The sequence below is a fragment of the Strigops habroptila genome, chromosome 8, assembly GCF_004027225.2.
Source record: "Strigops habroptila isolate Jane chromosome 8, bStrHab1.2.pri, whole genome shotgun sequence".
NCBI lineage: Eukaryota > Metazoa > Chordata > Aves > Psittaciformes > Psittacidae > Strigops > Strigops habroptila.
Genome location: NC_044284.2, coordinates 59,287,328 through 59,300,688, shown reverse-complemented (window position 1 = coordinate 59,300,688; position 13,361 = coordinate 59,287,328). Strand labels below are relative to the sequence as shown.

The window sequence follows — 13,361 nt, the reverse complement described above, 5'->3', positions numbered from 1 at the left end:
TGTGAGCAGCATGAATCCTGAAGTAACTTCCAAACTTGATCTTCTGTGCTAGCTTTGTGGCACACCCTAACTTGACTGCAGCTAATGAAGTTATTAGAACATGATGCTTCTGGAGACAAACAGTGCAAGTTTGCCCCACTTCTCCCATAGCAGAGATGTTTCTGGCGGAGGAGCCTGATTTCAGTATGCTACCTAGAAACTTGCTTCCATTGTCTCTTTTGATTCATCAAAGCTGCTTTACAACATCAGTATGACATTATGAAATAGTAGTTTTTATGGCACTCTTGAAGTTTCTAGCCTAAAATCATAGAACCATACAAGAGTTTGGGTTGGAAGGGACCTGAAAGCTCATCCAGTTCCAACCCCCTGCCACGGGCAGGGACACCTTCCACTAGAGCAGGTTGCTCCAAGCCCCTGTGTCCAACCTGGCCTTGAACACTGCCAGGGATGGGGCAGCCACAGCTTCTCTGGGCACCCTGTGCCAGCGCCTCAGCACCCTCACAGGGAAGAGCTTCTGCCTAATGTTACTAGTAATGACAATTTTAATTGTGCTGTTTGTAATTACATGTAAAACTACTATATGAGAGAAAGCTCCTTAAAAATCTGTTGTTTTAGGCAAAGTCACCCTAAATATTTTATTTTGTTAAGACTCTTTAATGCCATCAAAAACGCAAAGTCTTATGACACAAAATACTAACTGCCATGATCACTATTTCAATCTCTTAATTCAATCTGTTCAAATGTTCAAAGGCTGGCTCAAGATTTTGGAAGGGGTAAATTCATTCTGGCAGACTTATAGCTATGTCAGATATCATCTGTCTTCTGTTTCTATCAGATCCAGCTGGGCGGGCCCCTGGAAGCCAGGCTAAAGCCAGCTTGAACACCAGTTTGAGTGCTTGGACTCAATAAATCAGAAATTTGATTATGTGCACATAATCTATTAAAAATAAATGACAGATTTGGCATGTTTTTCCTAGCCTATCCACTCAGGACAAGACTAAGCCACTGATATCTCTGCTGAAGGTGACCTCAAGCATCTTTTTCCCCCAAATGCTCTATTAATGTAAGAATGGCTATACCATGTCACACCAGGGCCAGCTTGCCTGCTCTGCAGCAATGGATGCCTACAGAAGAATAAAGAAACACGTATGATGCTTCCCCAGAATACACTTTAATTCTCTAGCAATTTATGGCTCAGGAACAACTCAGCCACAGGTGTTACTTTTGCATTTAATAGTATTTGATGCCCAGCACCTCTTGAACTCAGAAATTTCTAGCATCCCTAAGAACATCCCCTGCTTAACTGTATATGTAAAGAACTGCCTCGTTCTGTGTCATTAGTACAGGATGATTTCCTGGTTCTTTGCTCTAATTCATAGTCCTAACTCTCAGAGCTTGAGTATTTTCAAGGTCTCAACAGGAACCTGCACCCAGCTGACGCATTTCCAGCACCTTCACGTGGTAGCTTACCTCAGCAGCCAGAACTGCTATCAGATGGCAACGTAGCAACATTCAGTTTTCCCATTTTCGGAACAGCACAAACTCTGTTTCTGCAGACTTGCTCATGTAAGTCAGCAGAAGATGAGTCATCTGGAAAAAAATGACTAATCATTTGTCCCCTAGGAGCCATATAGTAAGTTAATTATTGTACAACACATTCTAATACAAAATACATGAGTGGTTTCAACTTCTTGAGGTTGCAAAGGGCAAAAGAGCTTCTCAAAGTTTCCATTGGTTATGGTCTGGGAATGCTGGGTTTCCCTTGACTCGGTATCTATTGCATAATCAGAAACACATTCAGTTCCCTTTCTTGTATGAGACAAAGCTAAAGAAATGTGTTATTACTTTGCAAAAATAAAGAGTCGATATCTAATCAGCTTATGTCATGGATGCAGTGTTTATAAACACAACTGCTCTGGGGCAGTTCCTCAGCTGACGAAAACTATTACAGCTTGTATCAGTTGAAATAATGCTCTTCTGAACCTGCAAATCCCCGTCAGTACTGCATGGGAAGTTAAAACACAGGCATGTGATGTGCCATAATGAATTTTAGGGAGCATTGTGTTAAATGCTTGCCTGCAGTTCGCCTGTCAGTAACTGGACTTGAATCCAATCGTCGCTGTGTTGTAGTTATTCTTACCCTGTCATCCCAGCTTTGCTGGGTGAGTGTGAGGTTGGCATCTCAGCAGGAGATGATAATCTTATCAGCGCGTAGAGAGGAAAATCTGAAAACAATGCAAATTCCTTCAGCATCTGAAATTTTTCTGTTGAGAATCAGAAACAAATACATTTATAACTTCACAAACACTAAAGGAGAAGGACTTTTTCCAGTAGTTATGGCACATTGTTTTAAAACCTTCAGTCCTTATTTACAGATCCTCATTACAGGAAGGAAAGAGTGGTATTAAAGGTGTTGATTTAAAATTGCTAATTTTAACTCACAGTTTTAGGCATGGCTCTGGCAAGAGACCTGGTTTCCTGAACACTCATTTGGCAGACCTACATGATGACCTCTCTCTTCTTTCTTGGAATTATTACATTAGAAAAATTAATTACTTTTAAAAAATCTTTGTTGTCAAGTGAGCCTGGATCTTCACAGTCCCTTTGGATCTTGCAGTATTTGACATGCAAAATACAGACTCTATTCAGTTTTCTTCTTATAAAAACTTCTATGAATAGGTCAGATACTTGGAAGTGCATTCATTGATCTCTCATGTAAACAGATGTCAACCAGGTATTTAGAAAACAAATAAGCAGGCCAAATTGGGCAACAGGGACTGCATGCATACAGCAATACCATAATCTGTACGTATGCCATCGCCTCATCTGAATGCCTTACTTCAGTAATGGAAAAATAATACCCATTCCATATAATGTTGGACCTCTGTGGTTATTAAGATCACATTAAGACCATGTGCATCTCAACATTTTTTGAATAACATACAAAATAAATCTGTAATTGATGCCACCTCCTGTTGAACCTTGCTAACCATGTGTAGGCAGTGGCCAGCCTTCAATAACCTTCAAGACTCTGTCTTAAAGCAAAGTAATTTCCTTGGAAGCTCCCTCCCAATTTCAGAAGTGCCTCTCTCTGCTTCTGGGGCTGATTGATAGAAACATTGAAATCACTTTATCTCGAGAAAGAAAGGACACTAACCACACTATACTACATTTTCTTTAAAGACTGATCTCATTGTGGTTATGGCAATTGAACAGATGGTCAAATTTAAGTGTCTCCATGGTGTGTGCTAAGATGGAGCAGGCAGGTCCGTCATCCATTACAGACTGGCTAATGCATCATCATGAAGGTAGCAAAAAACTTTTAATGTGGTAAGGAATCAATGTCAAGTAAGAACAGCTATTTTACCTCTCACTGTATCAAACAATCCTGGCAGAGATGAACATATTGCCAGACTTTTACTGCGTACAGGCAATGATTTAGGAGCAAAGACTGGAAGACCAACGTACATCCTTCAGCTTTTCCCCTCAGAAATATGATCATATACTTTGGATTTCAAAATGCCATTTCATCATTTCTCAGACTTACAGAAATCTTACCTTCCTACTCTAAAAACAAAGCTCAACACTATTCCTAATTATAGACTTCACTAAGCAAACAAAAGGATTGTTTGGAAGTAATTTCTTTACTTAAGGAGTCTTTTTGCTATGTAGCCTGTGGTATACACTAAGAATATCATTCTGCCACCCAAGGAAGGCAGAGAACACACTGAACTTTATTTCAGTACATTTAAGTGATAGACATAAGTACAAAGAAGGAAGAAAAATGGTAATGCTCACTTATGCATGACATCTATACTTAGTTTCTGTGACTCTCTGCTAATCTCAGTAAATTACTATTAATGAACCGAATATGTCAATCAAAATACTAATTTACTGAAGATTCTGTACTACTTCTTTTCCAGGAATCCCTCCAAATTTGGCAACCTTGTAATCCCAGGGACTTCAGTTGCCCCATCTGTCTCCAGACAGCTACTCTCCCAGTAGAAACCAACTGTGGACATTTATTCTGTGGTAAGTTTCCTGGACTGACAGTGCAGTGCTCATACAGGCTACAAAATAAAGCACTTCTTACAAAATCTCAGGTCCTATTAAGAACCAGGACCAAGCCATTCTCCCTGGAACTAATAATGTAAGAGCTCTCACTAGAAGCAGGAGAAGTCCCATTTTTACACAGACTCATAGAATGGTTTGGGTTGGAAGGGATCTTAAGAGCATCTCGTTCCAACACCCCTGCCATGAGCAGGGACACCTCACACTAGACCATGTCACCCAAGGCTCTGTCCGACCTGGCCTTGAACACTGCCAGGGATGGAGCATTCACCACGTCTTTGGGCAGCCTGTGCCAGTGCTTCACCACAGTCACAGTAAGGAATAGATCATCTCACAGGATACTGTTAAATTACAACACAAACTCATGGAACGGGTAAAACACACCAGAAAATCACACAATTTGTATTCAGCTATGCAAAAAACTCAAACAAACAAACAAATAAAAACCACCAACAGTTACAAAATTCAGCAGTTTAATAATCACCCACTGTGTAACTGAGATAGATCAAGATGTAACAAACACGAATTCTTACCTCCAAGTATGAACTCACTTCCGGGAAGACAGCTTGTCTTTTTAATGAACAGCCAAAAAATCCAACTATCCCATAAAATTAATTCTGATTATGTTTATATTGGTGAAAGTGTAAGACGTGCTGGGCTTAGGTCTGATTCTGTACCACAGACTTGCTTCCCATGAGAAACAATTGCCTAAAATAAAGAAGTGGTTTAGAGCAAGGTGGCATCATTACCTTGGCTTGTGGTCCTGTAAAAGCTTTCTAAACATAAAAAAAATTAGCAGAAGTTACATATGAAACCATTCAAAACATGAGTTTCTAGTCATGTATAAGCCTTCTTTTAACATTTTTATTGATTTTTAAGTAAATCTTAACATATTATGACCACATTATGTAAATGTGGGTTCAAAGATATCAGGATGCATGCTCAGTAATTAGGTATTCCAGCCCAGGATCTGGCTTAACAGGAAACAGGCAGATCCAGATTCACAGGGTCCTTCTGCTGAGGCTGCCCATGGTCCTGTCCTCCCCAGTGCATCTCTAGTCACTGGATAATCTAAGTAAACCCAGAATTCTCTAGATAAATGTGTCTGCTAAATGCCTTTTTTGAGGCTGCTAAGCCATATGGTTAGGATTACAAAATTTAAATCATTTTTCAAAGGGAAAACAAGGATGAAGCATGGAATAGTGGAGGGAGTTATGTTCATAATTGCATTTATAAAGGGGATTTCAGGATTTTTAAGGCCCACATTCTGCACCGCTAGAGCCAGTGTGAGCTTTGCACCCGCTTTGAAAGGAAGTAGGATAAGGCCACCAGCATACTTGGAGTGAACGCTGTTTCTCTGAGATCTCTGAGATACATCATCCAGTGAACTTAGAGGTGAAGTTTACAACCTCCCTGCCCCAGCTGCTTATCAGGTTCCTTGCTAAATGCCCTCATCCCCACAGCAGGGCTGGGAAGGGAACTGGAGTTCATCATGATCTGATGAGGCTGAAGCTGCCCCTGGAGGTTCTTCGGGGTTACTGTGCAGCACAAGACCAGCAATGCCTGGCAGAGGGGAGGGCAGGCAGCTGGAGGCACTACTGTCTGATACTGCAACAGCAAGACACATCAGGAGACACTGCTCAGAACCATAAAGCTTCTTTCTACTGCTCTGGCATTTTACAGAGACCTCAAAGCAAGTGCAAGTTATATTTACAAGCCATCTATGCTTTTTTCACCATGTAAGAGTGTTATAAAAAGACCTCAGCATAAATGAAAACAAGGGGCTGTGTTGTTGGTGCTTAGTGCAATGAAAGCACATTTTTATCTTTAGGAAGTGCCATTTTCCTCTAGATTGAAATGATGCTCACACAGCCCAACTCCTCATCACCACCACCACTCTCTCCATCCTCTGAAACCACAACAGTGGATCACCAACAGCTACGGACACTTTGTAGGGCTCATCTCCCTCGTGAGTGACACCATTTAATACTTCAGGTTGTTTCATGTTTTTATAACACTGTTTTATAACATACAGGAAAAGGATGCTTTGCATATAACTCACTCCAGGACAAACAGTAAGCATATGGCCTCAAAACATGTTTCAAATAATGTCACAGTAGTTACAGTTTCAAGTACAAAGACAGACATTAACAACAAAGATCATCAACTTCCCTCTTTTCTGGCCTGGTTAATTTTCTCTTTTCCATCTGTGAATATGACAAAATGATACAGACTTGATTTTGATTTTATTTTGAGAGCTACAGAGGAGAATTACCATATACAAGCTTGGAATATATTGTTATTGTTAGCTGTATATATTTAGCCAGGCTTTACTTCCCTCAAGTACATCATCATTTATGCTCTAAGGCATCAACTCCAGTGCATTGCATTATATATGTTAGGACTATGTTTATATAGCAGGAGCGGCCTCTGTAACATGTCTGGTTTTCATGTCTTAAACCAATAAAACTTTACATTGGGCTTATCAAAACCATTCTGTGGAGATCTAAGCCTGGTGTGACTGAACTCAGTAATAAAACTTCTCTTGATGCCCTGTGGACCAGAGCTAAGGCAATGCTGAGCTCTCTTAATAAATTCCACTCTGGTAAAAGTTTTATTTAAAAAATGTGGTCAACCCAAAGCTTTTAAAGAAGATTAATGTGGACTTATAAAAAATGTCTGATTTTATTATTAGTAGTAATTCATACAGTTTGTCCTGAAGTTTTCCTTTTCAGCTTCAGTTTGAACCATATGTTCAGGAAGTTCAACTGAAAAGCGATCCTTGAGCAATATTATTTTTTTCTAATTAACAATAACCACAGAGGTATTTTAGAGAAACCTCCAGCCTCCCTCACAAGGCTGTGCAGCAGCCTAGATTCAATCAGGATTTTGTCTAGTGTATGAAAAATGCACCAAAGCACAAATAGGTCAATTTCAGAGGAGTCCTTCCTTTCCTATTCTACTCAACAAAGGATTCTGCATGCAGCAAATTTTAATTTCATAAAATCATAGAACCCTAAAATGGTTTGTGTTGGAAGGGAGCTTAAAGCTCATCCAGTTCCAACCCCCTGCCACGGGCAGGGACACCTTCCACTAGAGCAGGTTGCTCCAAGCCCCTGTGTCCAACCTGGCCTTGAACACTGCCAGGGATGGGGCAGCCACAGCTTCTCTGGGCACCCTGTGCCAGCGCCTCAGCACCCTCACAGGGAAGAGCTTCTGCCTAAGATCTTATCTCAATCTCCCCTCTACCAGTTTAAAGCCATTCTCCCCACTCCCCCAGCCCCGCTTGTCCTGTCCCTACAGACCGTGGTCCAAAGCCCCTCTCCAGATTTCTTGTAGCCCCTTTAGGCACTGGAAGCTGCTCCAAGGTCTCCCTGGAGCCTTCTCTTTCCCAGGCTGAACAAGCCCAGCTCTCTCAGTATGTGTTCATAGGGCACAGGGTTCTTTTCTGATTGATAGCCCCTGAAGGACTATGGGATCCCTCAGCACCCCACTGCTATGACTGGGACTGAGCACAGGCACAGCACTACAGCTGCGGGGATCACAATACAGGATCTGGACCCAGGGGGTCGAGCAGTTTCTGAAGTCGGGTATGGTGTTTGTCAAATGCAAATGTTGAAGTGAAAGCTGGAAGCTGCTGCCAGACTGCATTTACACATACCACACCAGGATTCAGCTATAAACACAGCCATGGGCCTGGCCAACCAGTCTGTATGTGCAAACAAAATACAAGAGTTAGAAAGAAAAATCCTGCACTCAGATGAAAATGAAAGTTAAAAGCACAAGTCAGAGCAAAGTTCATAAAGAATGTCTTTGGGCCAAATTTAACATCTCCAGTCCTAGTACATAAGATATAACTGATGGCATCATTAACATTTTTATACTTGATTTCAAAGATGGTTTCTCCAGCATTCCCTTTTTTGGTGCAATAGACAATGCAAGTCTGGGTGCAGGAAAACCCTGTGCTGAGGGCTCCTGAAGACTTCTTTTTAGAACTCAGCTTACAATAAACTACTTGCTGGTTATTCTGAAAAACAAAGAGCGTTGTTCATTTCAACAAAACAATTCCATCAAAATGGCAGGGCAGCGTTCTGCTTCTGTTCTTACTGGGGTCCTTGTCAAATTTGATCAGTTTAAATGCTGAGAGATTTTTTTCCCTGACCTGTCACACTGCACACTGCACCCGGGAGCTGAAAGTCAAGCTGGGCTGCTTCTGATTAGATGCTGTTTATGCTTTGCTGTTTTTGCTGTTAGTGCCAGCACTGACATTCACGTATGTCAACCACTGCTGTCAGCTGTACGTGCAGTCTAATCACACTGTCCTCAGACTCTGCCCCTTTTGTACACCTGAGACTTCAGCAGGTTGTATTCTGAAATTAGCAGTTGTCTGGGTTAGAAGAATTAAAAAGAATAGAGCGACTCACTTGTCCAGAGATACGCAGTTCCAGAAGGGTCAAAGCTGAAATATAGTAAGAGGGCACAAACAGACAAAATAACCCCATGTATGGTACTTCATTACCAAGATGTATCATCATAGAATCATAGAATCCTAGAATGGTTTGTGTTGGAAGGGACCTTAAAGCTCATCCAGTTCCAACCCCCTGCCACGGGCAGGGACACCTTCCACTAGAGCAGGTTGCTCCAAGCCCCTGTGTCCAACCTGGCCTTGACCACTGCCAGGGATGGGGCAGCCACAGCTTCTCTGGGCACCCTGTGCCAGCACCTCAGCACCCTCACAGGGAAGATTTTGTTTCCTAATATCTAATCTAAATCTATGCTTTTTCAGTTTAAAGCCAATCCCCTTGTCCTGTCACTACATGTCCATGTAAAAAGTCCCTCTCCAGATTTCTGGTGCCCCCAGGCTGTCCCCTGGCTGTGAGTATTGGTTTATTTGTCATAACTGGCCCTTAAAAACCATACTGGCTCTGCAGGAACTCCACCTCTGTGTACCTGCACTACTTTTGCCCACTGCAGCCAGCGCTGTGCTCTGAAGGGTACCTGTGTTCCTGAGTGCTTCAAACCACAATCCAGGGAGCTTTGACAGTAAGACCCTATCCACAGGAGAAGAAACTGAATCAAAGTCTTTCTTTCAGATGTCTGTATATCTCTGCATATACCAGTGTGGAAGAGCTGAGATTCCATTTTTGCACAGCCACTTTGCAAAGTAAAACCACATACTGAAATGAAATTTTGTGAATTAATTATGAAAGGAAAATAAAATTTCATTCATTTTCACAATTAGCTGTAGAAAGATTATTAAGTCTGATAACTTCCTGTAAACATTAAATATCCTCAAGTATATTTCATGTATCTTAATTTTTTTGTTGGTAGGTTCCTGTCTGATCACATACTGGAAACACAGTCCCTGGTTAGCAGCAATAACCTGCCCTCTCTGCAGACAAAAGGTAAGATTTACCTCCATCTGCATTATGATATGTACAAAATGACAAGCTTGAGCTCTTAGGATCAACTTTATTTATCCTCTAATTTTCTGTAGCATTTGAAACCCACTTAGACTTGAATGACCCTGCATTTGTCCTATCAGGCAACACTGTGAAATATTAAAGAGACCTCCAGCATTTTACTTCTGTATAGTTTGTTAAGTCTCTGGGATAACATTCCAGAAAAAGCAATATGGAAGTTCCTAATCTCCTCTGGCCCTGCTCAGAGGCTGCCTGTTTTACTGGAAGGTTAGATGCAGGTTGTAAACAGAAAATGTTCTTGCTATTGTGGAACTGACAGAGCTGGACAAAAGTCCAGTTTGAAAGAGAGACTCTGGATAGACCGGCACTACAGGACATTGTCCTTTATCCTGGAGATTCACATACACTGTGCTAATGCTGATCTTTTCTTATGAAGGTGGTTCTTCTGGATAACATCTCTTGTGAAAAGCAACATGACAAGCCAAGTAAACAAATTGTACATGACATTAGAGATTACAACAAGCGTTTCTCAGGGCAACCTCGACCTGTAAGTATTTATAAATCTACATTTACCTCCTCAGTAGCACATAACTCATAAAGGATTGAAAGAGACCCAGCAATGAAAAGCAGTTTGTATCATTATGTGAATTACCTTTTTTGCACATATTGGCAATGCCGTAGTGGAAGTGTTACCATCCACTGCTGGGTCCAGCACCTTACAGTAAAGATGCTTCTTGGAGTTCCTCACTCAGAGGAGTCCTCCTGCGGTCATCCTGGCAGGGAGGAGAAAGCAGTGTGGGATGACATACAGGAAGCAAAGCAGAACTAGAGATGGTCAGGGTGGAACTTTCAAATCTGAGCTCAGATTGGACTCCAGGATTTTAATTTGCCTCTAAAATTTCAAATCAGATTCCAGCTTAGAAAGAAGCTGGGCTTTTTTTCCCCAGGTATTGCCAAATTCAAACAGTCCACGCTGGCTTTGCACTTTCTTAAAGCTGGAATCCCAGCTGGTACAGACATGTGACAGGCAGTGGAAATGATGTGAAAGATGAGGGTGGAAGTCACAAGTGAGGGTGTAGAACATCACCAAAACAAATCTTCCTGTAAGATCAGGAGGCCTGAAAGGGCTGTGGTGTCTGTTTCAATGTACAGATGATACCGTGGAGAGGAATATTATCTTTCAACCCAACAAACTAGCGTTAATGAAGAGGAATAATCACTCAGTTCTATGGTTCCTGCCCACACCAAGGCAAGACTTGAGGCCTCATTTTGAAGCATTGATAGCCTGCACTTGATGCCAGATTTTAAAGACAGGCATATACTCAGCACAGCCATTAAGGCCCAGTTTCCAAAAGGATTCAATGTCAAGCACAATACTTTATTTTCAAGGTGGGGGCAGTGGGGATTCCTCTCAAAATTGTGGCAGAGTAATCAAACAGTATAGGGAGATTTGGACAGCACAGAAAGCTTCTGCGTTCAAGAGATCTTTAAAAATGCTTGAGAGAGACACTGAACTGAAAGACCTGCATGCATCAGAATGCAAACTAATGTAATTAATCTGAATATTTAGTTTGCAGATTACCTTTATGACATGCCCTTATTCCTGACTCTTGCCTTGCGAGGAATCTTCACCTGGGGTGGTCTGGTATGGCTTTTTTTCCTACGAGTTGCTGTTTGCTCCTTCGGAACTATCATATGCTTGTCTTCCCCATTTGACATGAGGCCTGGGCCTCTCTGTAGGACACTTGGAACCGCTGATGACATGGTGGTTGTTTCCCTTCTTTTAATTTGCATGATAAACATATGTCAGCAAATTGCACCTAATGGGGTGAACATGGCAAGGTCTGCAGCTCAGAGCATGCTGTCAGAGGCCTGAGTGACTCAAACTTGGATTTCTTGGTCAAACTTCACCAAGCAATGACAGGCTTCTTTTTGCTTTGGGGCAGAAGATGATGGATTTGTCATTCTGCCTCTGACAAAGGCTGAAGCAGGACTCAGCAATACTTGCATGGCCAAGTGATTTGATGTGCAAGCACTTAGAAAGGGAGTTTTACACTGGATACTTGCTGGAGTCTTTCATGCTACATTTTTCTTTAACTTTTCTTCATACAAAGTGCCTGAGTTTAAAATGCCTAAAGCTACAAACAAAGCTTAAAATTACAAAGCCAAGCAACTTGCAGTTGAAGAGTTTTAGAACTCTTGAGCTTTAACATTTTACATCTTGGTTCCATTTGAATAAAATCTTAATTTGAGAACTTAGCAAACTGTATAGTTTGCTAAGGCTTGTATAAGACAAGACATGTTAAATAGTATCACTACAGAATCTTGTATCAGTGCTCTGTGTTATCACAACTGATTACACATCCACAGGAATACAGATTTCTTACAGCTCTGCAATGAGAACAGCTCTGATTTTAAAATGGGTAATATGGAACTGGTAGTGACACTGGCTTGGAACACAAATGCAACTATGAAGTAGAGGTATTACAAGGGGAGAAAAGCATTAAAAAATCATGCAAAGAATGTGAACAAATCCCTCTTTCATATAAGCTTATGCAAGGTACATCGCTTCCTTTTGAACTCTGTGCCTTTGAGCTTCAACAAAGTCAGCATGACAGCTTGTTTCCTTTCTAGACTTCATACACTCCTTGTGATTGAAGGAGTGTAAGTCTTGTGCCAGTTCAGCCAGAGAGGTCAAGGCTGGTTTGTTGATGATTCTATGATAAAAATAGCAGGAAGGTTACGGAAAGGTAGCTGAAGTTGGGGGGGGGTGTGTGTGCATGTCTGTGTGTGTTGAGCTGCAAAGAGTTAAAAAGGCTGGTGCAGTGCCAGACCCCCCTATACATCTGTCCCTGTAATCTGTACATTTGCTATGTGTTTGGAGTCAGTGGACTTCGTTTTACATATGAATTGTATATTAAAATAAATGCATTAAAATTTATGAATATTTATTGTTCACAATACATTGGTCTCCAACTGCTTTTTCCTTCTATGTATTTTCAGCTGACATGTTTTATTGTGCCTTTGACTTGTAAGCTATGATACACCATTATGCTGTAGTCGTTTTCTTGCTTGTTATACCCTTCTTGTTATGCTGTTTCTTCATTTTATTCCCATCAACTTTCATTGTCTTTAATTATGTCCCTGAACTTGTAAAGCTGTTTCTCTTAACAATGGGTACTTTGGAAATGGCAACAATTGCTTTTCCATGAACTACAAGGCAGGAAGTGCATTGTTCCTTTAAAAAAATTACCAGATGTTTTTGAGTGCTGACTACTAACATAAAAAAAATCAACCCAGTAACTATTATTTTCCAAGTTCTCCAAGTGTAGTTTTGTTATTGTGTAACTTCTGTTTGCATTTAACTGGGAATTACAGCCTATGCCAATACTACAGAATGGAATTTCTATCAAGCTGAGTGTATAAAGCTGGAGCCCATCTACAGGAACACTGACTCCGTGGAAAGGGACCAGAGGTTGTTTCTCTTGCACAATGCAGGTACACCAAGAGGGTGGCAGTTTGAAGAAAAGAAGGATTCTCCTGAGTGACCTGTTGCATAGTTGTAGTTGATCTGAATATGCTCTTCTGCTCTGTCCCCCCTTGCTTCTTAACTCTCTCCTTCAGCTGGGGATCCTGGCTTTGCTTTTCAAACAGAATAGGATCTCTTATTAAGAAGTAACAGACAAATGGCAGAGAAAGAAAGAATTTCTAAGAGCATTTCACTGATGGCACTGGCAGCATTTGGCTCTTGCAAGATCAAAGCAATTTGTACTGTCAGAGATGAAACATTTCTGCTGTATACAACCAGAGTGTCCAGACTCTTCTTCCACAGCCCAGTTAACTATCCAGGACAACCTTCAAAACCAC

General features: G+C 41.2%; 2 protein-coding genes and 1 long non-coding RNA gene across 6 annotated transcripts in view; 1 reads left to right on the top strand and 2 right to left on the bottom strand.

The window, feature by feature from the left end:
* Window positions 1–2,285, bottom strand: part of LOC115611578 — a 5,732-nt gene extending 3,447 nt beyond the window's left edge. The window contains exons 1-2 of the long non-coding RNA XR_003992630.1: window positions 2,141–2,285; window positions 1,471–1,590 (exon numbers count right to left, since the gene is read on the bottom strand). This is a non-coding gene — a long non-coding RNA (uncharacterized LOC115611578). The remainder of the gene's footprint in view (window positions 1–1,470; window positions 1,591–2,140) is intronic.
* LOC115612230 (E3 ubiquitin-protein ligase RNF170-like) overlaps window positions 1–12,457 on the top strand; it is a 25,641-nt gene extending 13,184 nt beyond the window's left edge. Inside the window, exons 3-6 of the mRNA XM_030496245.1 lie at window positions 3,924–4,032; window positions 9,403–9,476; window positions 9,931–10,041; window positions 11,065–12,457. Coding sequence (XP_030352105.1) covers window positions 3,924–4,032; window positions 9,403–9,476; window positions 9,931–10,041; window positions 11,065–11,370 — 600 coding nt within the window. The 3' untranslated portion in view covers window positions 11,371–12,457. The remainder of the gene's footprint in view (window positions 1–3,923; window positions 4,033–9,402; window positions 9,477–9,930; window positions 10,042–11,064) is intronic.
* FGGY (FGGY carbohydrate kinase domain containing) overlaps window positions 12,020–13,361 on the bottom strand; it is a 299,368-nt gene continuing 298,026 nt past the window's right edge. For all 4 annotated transcript variants that reach the window (XR_003992624.1, XR_003992625.1, XR_003992627.1 and 1 more), the window contains one exon: window positions 12,020–13,361. The gene's annotated coding sequence lies outside the window, so the exon portion shown is untranslated.